The following is a 12,761-nucleotide window of genomic DNA, read 5'->3' as shown; positions in this document are numbered from 1 at the left end:
GAGCATAATGTCCTCTGGGCTCATCCATGTTGCAATACCTGTCAGAATCCCTTTCCTTGTTAGGCCTGACTAGCATTAATTGTGTGTGTTCACTGCATTTTGGATGACCATTCATCTGTCAGCAGACTAACGGGATGCTTCCACCATTTGTGAATGAAGCGGCCATGAGCAAGATGGTAACCGACTGTGCGACTGAAGCTCAAGGTTAATTTCAGACAGGAAAAGGACTGAATGAAACAATTTACTACAACAAGAGAAGGGGACAAGAAGGCAGAGGGCTCCCAGCAGCATCCCTCAGAGCGTGTCCGGTCCTTTGAGAGGCCTCCGTTCCAGGAGCGAGGCATCTTAATCCACAGATAGTATACCCGTTTTTGGCCACTCTGAAGTGACTTGGATTTGCTCCCTGTTTGGGTGCTGTGGTTGTGGCCCAAGAACGTGGCTCATACTTTCCTAGGGCATCATCACAATAGCTTGTGGAACCCATTGACACATGTAGTGTCCACACCCCTTCCCTATGGTTCATCTGAATGATTCGGTAGAGTCTTGTTGATGGAAGTCCACTTTGCTTGACCATTTTCTTTTCTCTGGAAGCCATAAAGGATCAGTTGGTGCTGACAGATACCAGGGGTAGGAAATGGGGGGAAGAGAGACACGTACGTATCCCACTCCCCTGAGAGCCCACTCTGAAATAAACAGAGGCATCAGTAATCAACACGGATGGGAGCCCTGCTCAAAGAATGAATCGTTTGCCAGTCCAGGAGGCATGAGGTGTCCACAGGGTCTGACAGGTAATGTAAAAGAGCCCAATATAGAACAAGAAAGAAGGGATAAAATGCAGGAACCATGCTGTGGTTCAAAGACGCAGTGGATACTTTGTTTCAGGCGACTGTCCTCTGGCAGAAACGTGGCTCCACCATTGTTAGATCCTCTCATTTTTCCGAAGTGAGAAAGCCCACTTTTTGCATAAAATCTCCTGACATTTAAAAATACTCTTGCAGCCAAGTGAGACTCAACTACAAGCTGATTTGGCTCTGTGGGACACCAGCATGCGGCAGCTGACGTAGACCGTCCTTCCTAGGTTGGGCACATACAAAGGGCCATCTGATACTTCATCCAGGCTCAAACCATTTGAAATGTGAGATTATTTAGTGCTTTTCTCTCTCTCTCTCTCTGTCTCTTTCTCTTTTGGTTTTTACTTTTTATTTGGAAAATTTCCCAACATAAATGATGGTAGAGTATACAACAGTCATCAATACTTTGCCAAGATCATTGGATTTTGAAACTAAGAAGAAACTCACAAAGTATCAGGCTGGCAACTGCTCCCAAATATTTGAGTAGCTATCCTGTTCCTAGAAAATGTAGTCGGTGATACACTATAGAGAACCCTTAGAAAGTAGATAGGGACCCTATTTCACATAAGGGAAGTTGAGAACTTGTCCAACCTTAGTGGCAGTGACAGATGGCTGTTGGCAGTACCAAGTCCAGGCACCTGGTGTTAGTACTAAGCCCAGTCCAGCCTCTTCTCTGTCAGCCTTCTATATACAGTCAAACCTTGGTTTGCGAGCACAATTTGTTCTGGAAACATGCTTGTCATCCAAAGCACTTGTAATATCAAAGCGAATTTCCCCACAAGAAATGATGGAAACTCAGACGATTTGTCCCACAACCCAAAAATATTCATGTAAAAATGGTTACAATACTGTAATATAATACAAAATAATAAAGAGAATATAAAATATAAAGGAAAATAAACAAATTCACCTGCACTTACTTTCAAAACCCTCGTGGCTGGTGTGAGGGAGACGAGAGAGAGGAGGGTTACTGCGTAGGACGACTTTCACTATCACTAACAGAAGTTGACCACAGTACAGTATTAATAAACTCTTGTCTTATACTGTATTTAGTGTAATTGGCCATAAGGCAGCAGAGGAAAGGGTCTCTATCTGCAGGCAGCCTGACCTAGAATGGAGCACAGCATTCCTAGGCTCGCTCTTGGATGGAAAAGCAAAGGACTGTCCATAGGTGCCTCAAAGTGACAAAAAATACATTAATGCCAGTTGTGGGCACCTTCCAACGTTCTGGAAAATCACTTTCTGCCAAACACTGTGAACTGAGACAAAGCATCCGAGCATGGGAGATGATCACCCACAATCCTGCAGAGAGAGAGAGAGAGACAGAGACAGAGACAGGGAGAGAGAGAGAGAGAGAGACAGAGAGAGACAGAGAGAGAGAGAGAGAGAGAGAAGAACCATTGGCTCAGTTGTGATCATGTGACGTTCAGGGTCACATACTACTCGTATTGCAAGACATGGCTCGTTTATCAAGTTAAAATTTATTAGCCATGTTTGCTCGTCTTATGGAACACTCGCACAGCAAGTTACTTGCAATCCAAGGTTTTACTGTACATGCACTACCTTTCTACAAGTAGCATCTAGAAACTCTGCCCATCCTGGTAGGGGGGCACCAATGCACTCAATGTCGGCACCTAAGACTGCCCGAAGTTGAATAATGAGAAACAACACCCATTTAGGCAACCTGTTTCTCTACAGAGAACAAAACTTGTAGTTACCTGCTTTACTGCATCTTCGTATGATGGAGGCTGTGTTATCTCTGGAACTGCTGATGTTGGCTTGGAAAAAGGAGGGGAAGGAATTGAAAACTTTGGCCCTGTCTTGTCAGAAGAGTGCAGACCAGCCATCTGTGGGAGTACGATGCAGAAAAAGATAAGTCAACTCAAGGGTCAGAGATGGGACTGCTTCATGCTTTCAACAATAGCCAAATTAAGGAAAGAGCCTAAATGTCCATCAACTGACGAACGGATAAAGACGATGTGGTTTCTATATACAATGGAATATTACTCGGTGATGAGAAAGAATGAAATCCTGCCATTTGCAGCAACATGGATGGAACTGGAGGGTATTAGGCTGAGTGAAATAAGTCAGTCAGAGGAAGATACTGTGTGTTTTCACTCATGTGTGGAACTTGAGAAACTTAGCAGAAGACCATGGGGGAAGGGAAGGAGGGAAAAATAGTTACAGCGAGAGAGGGAGGCAAACCATAAGAGACTCTTAAATACAGAGAACAAACTGAGGGTTGATGGCAGGGGGAGGCAGGGGAGAGGGGAGAATGGGTGATGGGCATTGAGGAGGGCACTTGTTGGGATGAGCACTGGCTGTCGTATGTAAGCGATGAATCACGGGAATCTACCCCCCAAATCAAAAGCACACTGTCTACACTGTCTGTTAGCCAACTTGACAATAAATTCTATTAAGATAATAATAATATGAAAAAAAATACAGCTTTTAAACTTCTGAAAAAAAGAAGAAATGGGACTGCTTCTGTTTTATAAACTCCAAGCTAAATCTTGAGAAAGAATTGATTTGAGTGGAAAAAAAGAGCCAAGGCTTAGAAAACAACCCCAGTGTATTAATAGTACATATCATCGTGGACATATTTCTGGAGACATGACACGATGGGAACCTTGCAGATTCTTCTTTTCCATTTTTTTAAATGTTTATCCATTTTTGAGAGACAGAAAGACAGAGTGTAAGTGGGGAAGGGGCAGAGAGAGAAGGAGACACAGAATCTGAAGCAGGCTCCAGGCTCTGAGCTGTCAGAACAGAGCCCAATGTGGGGCTCGAACCCACAAACTGTGAGATCATGACCTGAGCCTTGATCTTAGTTGGAGGCTTAACTGAGTCACCCAGGAGCCCAACAGATTCTTTTCCCCCTCTAGAGTGAACCACCTTTGGTTAGGAGCAAAGGAAATAAAGTAAGAGTCCAGTCCAACAGGAAGAAGTCACCCAGGAATTCCCAGAGTACTTTACCCCCTCAGGACATTTCATTCCTAACTGGTGCATTTGCAGAGAGGTGGAGACATTGTTGGGGTAGCTCTTCAGGGACCAGCCTTGTGTACTGTGGGCTCCATGTTCTATGCAGTGCCTGGGCCATTTCAGGGTCTCTGTCTCCAAAGGACGCCCTGTCCATACTTGTGGCAGGTAGCACTTCTGTATGGTGGCCATCTTGTTGGCCTCCTTATTACCTCTTCCTTAGTCCTTGGGACTTCCCATATCCTGGCTTTCTCACATGCCTGATTTCCACCTGCTGGTATGTACCACCTCTGCCTTTTTCCACCGAGAGACTGCACTGTGATTCGAATTCTCTGCATCTTTCTAGACCTTTCCACAGATCCACATACCTTCCTCTTTCTCAAGCACTGTTTTCCCGCATGCCTCTATGCCAATCTTCAACTCCATGGAAACTGATTTGTCTGCCATGCATGTTGTTTCACAAACATACCGTGCTCATTTTAGTCCTCATGATTTCTAGAATGACCCCAGGAAATGGCTCCCTGGAACACCCTAATTTATATCTGTACATCCATTTCACTCTCTTCCAAGTGGATTTGTTTTTATCGAAATGTCGTTTATGTCTGCCTTTTGTGAAATTTTTATTTTATTATAATTTGTTTTTAATTTTTAAATGTTTATTTTTGAGAGGAGGGGGGAGGGGCAGAGAGAGGGAGACACGGAATTGGAAGCAAGCTCCAGGCTCTGAGCTGTCAGCACAGAGCCTGACACGGGGCTCCAACTCACTGACGGTGAGATCATGACCTGAGCCGAAGTCGGACATTTAACCAACTGAGCCACCCAGGAGATCCTCTATTATTTTTTTTTAATGTTTTATTTAGTTTTGAGAGAGGGAAAAGCATGTGGCAGGGAGGGGCAGAGAGAGAGGGGGACAGAGGATCTGAAGCAGGCTCCATGCTGACAGCAGAGAGCCCAATATGGGGCTTGAACTGACAAACTGTGAGATCATGACCTGAGCCGAAGTTGGAGGCTTAACCAATGGAGTCAACCAGGCACCCCCACCCCAATTTTTTTTTGGTATTTAAATTTTTTTTTTAATTGAGAGAGAGAGAGAGAGAGAGAGAGAGAGAGAACGCACAAGTAGGGAGAAGGGAAAAGAGAGAGAGAGAATCCCAGGCCCCATGCCCAGTGTGGAGCCCGACCTTACAGAGTCTGGGTTCTATCTCACAGTCGTGAGACCATGACCTGAGCGGAAATGAAGAGTTAGATGCTTAACTCACTGAGCCACCCCATTTATTTCTGCCTTTGAGCCTCATCATTTGGAGGACGAGGCCACAGAAGAGGGAAGAGGCAAAGTTTAGACCTTTGTCCAGGTGCCTACCTTTTGCTGGACACCTGGGCTTTTGGGACAAGGATTGCCCCCAGCGCCATGATTGCTGTCTGCTTGGGTTCCAGAGAAAGGGGGGTGGAGGCTGGAAGGCTGGGGAGAGAAGCTTGGAGGATGGCCCTCATGTGCCCCTGAGTTCTGAAAGGAAGAAGCAGTGAGTTCATTGGTCACCAGCAGCATACTGGACAACATTTGCTGAGACTCCTGGTCCCTGCCCTGGTGTTTTAGCTTTTCAAACCTCCCTTAATCCCACGATCAATGTCTCAATTCTGGCTTTGTGCACATCACCTCCTGCTCAAAAACTTTCCATGCCTCCCCTGCATCCACCGTGTAGGGTCTCCACCCGAACCAGGTCAGGTACTATTTCTTTCAAAAGCCTGTATTCCAGTAACTGCCACGGACTTCCCTCTGTGTGCCCTGTGCATGGTACCTCCCTACCTTTTCCTACATGGAATGTTCTTTTCCCAACTTTCCTTTTTCGTTTAAAAAATTTTTTTAAAGTATTCATTCTCAAAAATGATTTTTTGAGAAAGAGAGAGACAGAGCGTGAGTGGCAGAGAAAGAGAGAGACACAGAATCCAAAGCAAGCTTCAGGCTCTGAGCTGTAAGCACAGAGCGCAATGCAGGGCTCGAACCCACAGACCGTGAGATCGTGACCTGAGCCAAAGTTGGACGCTTAACCGACTGAGCCACCCAGGCGCCCCCAACTTTCCTTTTTTAAGTCTACACTTCTCATTGAGTCCAACCCCTTTGCAAAAACCTTCCTGGACCTTTCTAGCCCTTCGTGACCAACCCACTTCCCCCTGCCTTCCCCAGTGCTTTGTGCAGCATTTAACTGCCATAAGCCCAGATCAGCCATGTTATTCTATATTGTTCTTTATCTTTTTATCATGTAATATCGTGTAACTGTTCATATCCTCAAAGAGTGCTTTGTAAACTGTGGCAAAGAAAGGAAAAGGAATTAGAGCGCATGAGGTCATGGTGAAAATTAACGAGATTACTCAGACGCATGCTTGTTAACACTGGTCACCAATGTGAGTCTTCTTCCTATTTTCTTTCTCACTGATTTCAGAACTTTTGATGATGTAAGTTTCTTTCTCAGGTAGACTTCGGTAGACTTCCCCAATAATTCGTTAGCTTCACGGACAAGGAAAGTCTCTGATGATCACCTTGGTCTAGTCTTTGAACTATTTCCTCCCGTAAGCTGTCTCTACAACTGTGTCTCATTCCGCTTTGGCCACACGGGCCTTCCTTCCGATTCTTGAACATTCCACGCATTCCCCCACCTCACGGCCCTTAGGCTTGCTGTTTTTCGTTTGCCTGTAACACCTTCACCCCAAATATTCACAAGGCTTTCTCCCTTACCTCCTTCAAAGATTTGCTCGAATGGTCCTGGACCTTTGACTTAAAGTTGCAAATCTGCAAATGTCCCACCATCCCAGCCTCCTTTTTCTCCACCTGATGTATCCTCTTCTACTATGTTGTATAGTTTACCTGTTTATTTTATTTACTGTCTGTCTTCCCACGAGAGCAGGGATTTTTGTTTGGCTAGTTCAGACCAGAGACAGACCAGAACAGGGGCTGCAACATGCTAGGTGGTCAGTAGCTATTTGCCCTATGCAAGCCAATACATGCAACGAATAGTAAGGTCTGGTAGCTCCCCCCCTTTGGCTCTCTCGATGAATTGATTTGGCCCCCGCTAAGGCTCTATGCCAAGGAATCCTGACAACGGGGGTTGTGGCAATCTGGCCCACCACCTGCGTTTGTGAATAAAGTTTTATTGGAACACAGCCACGTGCACTCACTTGCAGATGTCTGAGTTCACGCAACAAGGGTCCCGTTGAGACCAACATGGCCCAGAGAAGCCAAAACACTCGTTATCTAGCCCTCCAGAAGGCAATTTTGCCAACCTCCATTTCAGAGAAGGGAGTCCGGTCCACCCTGAAGGCTTGGGGACGGCGGCAGAGTCCAGAAGTTGCTTTTGGTCAACCCTTCCCACCGAAACTTGCAAAGTCAGCTTTTTAGCCTTGCCAAGCCACACCCCACTTCCAGAAAGCTGGGTGCACGGGGCCCAGGCGTTCTTACCTGTGCCGCGCATGCCTGGCTGCCCACAGGTGAGGAGACCCTGTGACCCTCTCCTTGCGTGCCCCCCGACGAAGAGGGAAGGAAGTAATGGCTGTTGGGGGACGGGGGCAAGCTGATGTGCTGGGGGCTTTGGACGGCCCCCAGCGGGGAGTGCTGAGGGGAGCACTGGGGGCTGAGAAACGTGGAGGGGAGGGCGTCGGGGCGGCCCGGGGCCTCGGAGGCGCAGGGAGCAGGGCCCGGTCTCTTCCCAGGTCTCGGCTGGGGCGCAAATGGACAGCTGGGGACGGCGTCCTCCTGCTTGACGGGCACGGCCAGGAAGGGGGGCGGCCTCTCGGGCCCGAGGCCCCTCTTCTGCTTCTGCAGCTGCATTCGCAACTGCTCTACGTGCCGCTGCTCCTGCTGTAGCTTCCAGGTGAGCTCGTTGATCACCTTCTGCTTCTCCACCAGCATCTTGTCCTTCTCCGAGTCCGGCGCGTCCAGCTCGGGGGCCGGGGGCCCCGCGCCCAGGCCGCCCAGTGGGCTCTCCTCGGCGCACGCGGGGGCCGGGGACGGGTGCAGGCAGAGGGACGGGGACGCGTCGTTGAAGGTGTCCGGCAGGGACCCCGCGGCCGACAGGTCGGAGGAGGCGGGCGAGATTGGGGGGCTTGAGCTGGTGCTGCCGAAGTGGTACAAACCGTTGGGTAAGGCGCTGGCGGGCGGGGAGGGCTGGTAGCCGGGCAGCGCGCTGCTGGGCGTCACGGGGAAGGTGACCGTCGTGATGTCACCGAAGCTGGGCACAGGGGTCCCCGAACAGTCCTGGAAGGGCCGCAGCCGGTCCATGAGCGCCGTCTTGGTCCCAGACACCGGCAGGCCCCGGAGGCGAAGCTGCTGTCTCAACTCGGACACCTGCAGGGAGACCAGGGTGTGGTGAGTGAGCTGTTGAGGGACAGTGACTTATTTATTTTTAATTTCTTATTACATTAGGTTTTGTCTTGAAAAGATTTTTTAACGTTTTATTTATTTTCAAGAGAGACAGAGACAGAATGCGAGCGGGGGAGGCGGAGAGAGAGGGAGACACGGAATCTGAAGCAGGCTGCAGGCTCTGAGCCATCAGCACAGAGCCCGATGCAGGGCTGGAACTCACGAACTGTGAGATCGTGAGCTGAGCCGAAGTCGGAGGCTTAACCTTCGGAGCTACCCAGGCACCCCTTATTACATTAGCTTTAAATTAGCATCCCAGAATGCTCGAAATGCAGAGCTCACATGAACCATAGGGGTCACCTACTCTATTAGCCTCCAAGCCCCAGCCTGGTCCTTGTCCCCATTTTGTAGATGAGAAAACTGATCTCTGCCTGGGTTTGGCCATCAGCTGGCAACCCATCATCCCAAAGCAGGTGGAGACTCCTGGTCTTCTGCTCCTAGGTGAGTGCACTCTCCCTACCAGGCTCTCTCTGTCCCTAGTGCTCCAACCCGGGCACGTGCCCAAACCACTGGTCCTCAGACTACAGCACAGACACCCCGGCCCCAACCTTGAGTTTCTGCTTCAGTGGCGCTGGGGTGGGGGTGAAGGGCTGAGAATGTGTATTTTTTTAATTAATTACTTTTTACTTTTATATTTTTAAGTTATTTATTTTGAGGTGGGGGAGGGGCAGAGAGAGAAGGAAAGAGAGACAGAATCCCAAGCAGGCTCCCAACTGCCAGCACTGAGTCCAATGGGGGCTCAAACTCACCAGTTGTGAGATCATGAGTCAAGTCAAGAGTCTGATGCTTAACCAACTAACCCACCCTCAGGCGCCCCTGCATTTTTTTTTTTTTAAGTAGGCTCCACTCCCAGTGAGGGACCCATTTCGGGGCTGGGACTCATGACCCTGAGATCAAGACCTGAGCTGAGATCAAGAGTCAGAAGCCTAACTGGCTGAGCCACACGGGTGCCCCAAGAATGTGCATTTAAAAATTTTTTTTTAAACATTTATTTATTATTGAGAGACAGAGCGTGAACAGGGGAGGGGCGGAGAGAGAGGGAGACACAGAATCGGAAGCAGGCTCCAGGCTCCGAGCTATCAGCACAGAGCCAGACGTGGGGCTCGAACTCACAAACTGTGAGGTCATGACCTGAGCTGAAGTTGGACACTTAACCAGCTGAGCCACCCAGGCACCCCGAGAATGTGCATTTTTAACGGGTTCCCAGGGGATGCTGATATCACTGGTCCTTGGACCAGTTTTTGAGATCCATGGTTCTACATGAACACTTTTGTCCTAATTTTAGTAACTGGCTGGACATACTGAGACAGAGAGTATGTACGGAGAAAAGAACATAGATTCGAATCCTGACCTTGCCTCTTACCAGCTCAGTGATCACTCCGTGCCTTGGTTCCCTTTCTATAAAATGGAGAGAATCATACCTTATGTGGTTTTGTGAGGCTTAAAGTGGCTGAAAATTTGTAAAGTGCTTGGAATAGTGTCTCGCAAATGGTAACTGTGGTATAAGCGTTTGCTATTATTATTATGTGGATTCACATCTAATTATTTCATCCTTGCATTTTTTATAATGTTCATAAATTATAAACTACAGATACTTAAAAATACAGGAACTAAATTAATGACAGTGCCTACAAATGATGGAATGTCTAAATCCCTTAAGACTGATGCTATATGTATTTGTTGACATACAATAATGAATAATTGTTTATGGTATATTATTAAGTGAAAAATAGTGCGAATTGCTGGATGAGAGAGAGAGAGACAGACAGACAGACAGAGTGTGAGTGGGGGAGGGGCAGAAAGAGAGGGAGACACAGAATCCGAAGCAGGCTCCAGGCTCTGAGCTGTCAGCACAGAGCCCGACGCAGGGCTTGAACCCACAAACGGTGTGATCATGACCTGAGCTGAAGTTGGACACTTAACCAGCTGAGCCACCGAGGTGCCTTTGTGTGTGTGCGCGTGTGTGTGTTTAAACTATGCTTGCAGATGAAAATATATGGCTAACGATAGCCCAAAATGTTAACAATGGTTCTCCTTATCTCTAGCCCCTAAATATTTCACATAAGATATTACTTTTGTAATTAAAACAGGAAACATTAAATATCTAAATGTTAATGCCATAAAACAGCTAGAAGACTATATAGGGAAGGGAAATACTCTTCTGATATTTTGTAGGGAAAGATCTTTTGAGCCTGAAAGCCAAGAAAGTGATCATAAAAATACTGACAGCAAAAATCAAAAACTCCAGGGCGCCTGGGTGGCTCGGTCAGTTGAGCGCCCCACTCTTGATTTCAGCTCAGGTCATGAACCCAGGGTTGTGGGATCGAGCTCCGTGTTGGGCTCTGTGTTGAGTGTGGAGCCTGCTTAAGATTCTCTCTCTCTCTCTCTCTCTCTCTCTCTCTCTCTCTCTCTGCTCATGCTTTCAAATTAAAACACACAAAAACTCCTATAAGTCAAAAACACCAAAAAGAAAATGCAAACGCAGATAGCAATCTCAGACAAAAAAAATTGCAGGGCAAATAATAAAATGTCAGTAAAGCTCAATGCACCAAATGTGCTTAATAACGCCCCCCCAAATAAACCAACACCCCAAAATGGGTCATGGACATACTCCAATGCTTCACAAACAAAAGATACACTTAAAAAAAAATTAATGTTTATTTATTTTTGACGGAGAGACAGAGAAAGAAAGAGAGAGAAAACATGAGTGGGGGAGGGGCAGAGAGAGAGGGAGACACAGAATCCGAAGAACTAGGTGGTAGAATGATGTGCTGCTATTAAAAATAAAAATGAGGGGCGCCTGGGTGGCTCAAGTCGGTTGAGCGTCCGACTTCAGCTCAGGTCATGATCTCGCGGTTCGTGGGTTCGAGCCCTGCGTCGAGCTCTGTGCTGGCAGCTCAGAGCCTGGAGCCTGCTTCGGATTCTGTGTCTCCCTCTCTCTCTGTTCCTCCCCCGCTCGCACTCTGTCTCTCTGCCTCTCGAAAGTAAATAAAGATTAAAAAAATTAAATCAAAATTAAAATGTTAGTTGAATATTGAAAGTTATGAAAAAGGTTCATGGTAAGTTACACAAAAAAGCATGCCAGAAATTCATGCTTTTACAGAATTACTTGACAACAATAACTTTGCAAACAAATAATGTGCATCTGCATTTGAAGTCTATAAGGAAATATGATCTGCAAGGCTGTGAATCAATGATCTTTTTGGGAGGGGAGAGAGAGGGCACAAGGGAGTGAGGGGGAAAGAGACAGGGAGGAGGAAGAGGGAGGGAGGGAGGAAGGGACAGGGAGAGAGAGAGAAAAGCAGAGCTCACTGGAAGCAGAGCTTGAGCTCACCCAAAGTGGGGCTCAAACTCACGAACTATGAGATCATGACCTGAGCCAAAGCCACCCAGGCGCCCCTCAATTATCTTTTAAAATGCTCTTTACTTTTCCATACATTGTCACGCTTCAATAGTAAATATATTACCACCTTCCAATCATTTAAAAGTTATTTTAAAAGGATCACAACTCACACTACCACAGGCAAAAAATATACCTTCTCCTCTTCCTCTTTCTGGTATTGTTTTTATCATTTTCTTTTAGATTTGCTGGTTTGAAAAAGTGCGAAATGGCAACCCATTATTGTTTTAACTTTGAGTTCCTTAAAATTAATGAGTTCTACATTTATTTTTAGGCTCTGTTCTGGCACTGAATATTTTAAACTACATCATTAAATAATGCAGCTCATATTCTGAAATAACATGAATACTTGTTGGGTTCAGTTTACTTTATGTTTCAGAATATTAGGCTGGGTGGGCTTGGTTGGGACAAAGGTTTGTATACACCTCTTTCCTACATTCATAGGTCTTTTATTCCCTGATAACTCTTTCAACCATGTACTATGAAAAATTTCGAACATCCACAAAAGTTGATAAAATTTTAAATTATAATGAGCCACATGTACCCATCAACCAGCTTCAACAATGATCAATTCATGTTCAGTCTGGGTTCAGTTAATCCCCAAACCATTTCCACATTTCCTGAATTATGTTGAAGCAAATCATATAATTTAATCTGTAAATATTTTGATATCTTTCTCTAAAAAATAAGTACATTACAAAAAACACACAGATAAAAGACCATTATGAGAACTAAAATGCACAAACAATTATTTCTTAAAATCTTTCATATTTTCCCAGTTTTTAAATTTCCCATTTCTCTCTCTCTCCCTGTCTGTCTCCCATGCTCTCTGGCTCTCCAGTTTGTTAGAAACAAGATGCAAAAAAAAAAATGCACATACTGTGATGTTACCATGTATAACTCTTTTTTGAAGGTATAACTATTTTGAGAGAGAGAGAGAGAGAGAGAGAGAGAGCGAGCACAGGAAGGGCAGAGGAAGAGAGAAAATCCCAAGCAGGCTCCACACCATCAGCACAGAGCCCGACACGGGGCTTGATCCCATGAACCATGAGATCATGACCTGAGCCAAAACCAAGAGTCAGACACTTAACTGACTGAGCCACACAGGCGCCCCCATGTA

The 12,761-nt window shown here is 46.4% G+C and overlaps 1 protein-coding gene across 2 annotated transcripts in view; it reads right to left on the bottom strand.

The window, feature by feature from the left end:
* Positions 1-12,761, bottom strand: part of MYOCD (myocardin) — a 107,727-nt gene that overhangs the window by 4,780 nt on the left and 90,186 nt on the right. For both annotated transcript variants that reach the window (XM_042966418.1, XM_042966419.1), the window contains 3 exons: positions 7,282-8,166; positions 5,191-5,334; positions 2,570-2,698 (listed from right to left, as the gene is read on the bottom strand). In XM_042966418.1, the coding sequence (XP_042822352.1) occupies positions 2,570-2,698; positions 5,191-5,334; positions 7,282-8,166 (1,158 nt within the window). The remainder of the gene's footprint in view (positions 1-2,569; positions 2,699-5,190; positions 5,335-7,281; positions 8,167-12,761) is intronic.

This window comes from Panthera tigris, chromosome E1 (assembly GCF_018350195.1).
Source record: "Panthera tigris isolate Pti1 chromosome E1, P.tigris_Pti1_mat1.1, whole genome shotgun sequence".
Lineage (NCBI taxonomy): Eukaryota > Metazoa > Chordata > Mammalia > Carnivora > Felidae > Panthera > Panthera tigris.
The sequence above is the reverse complement of the archived record's forward strand: the minus strand, read 5'-3'. Positions and strand labels throughout refer to the sequence as shown.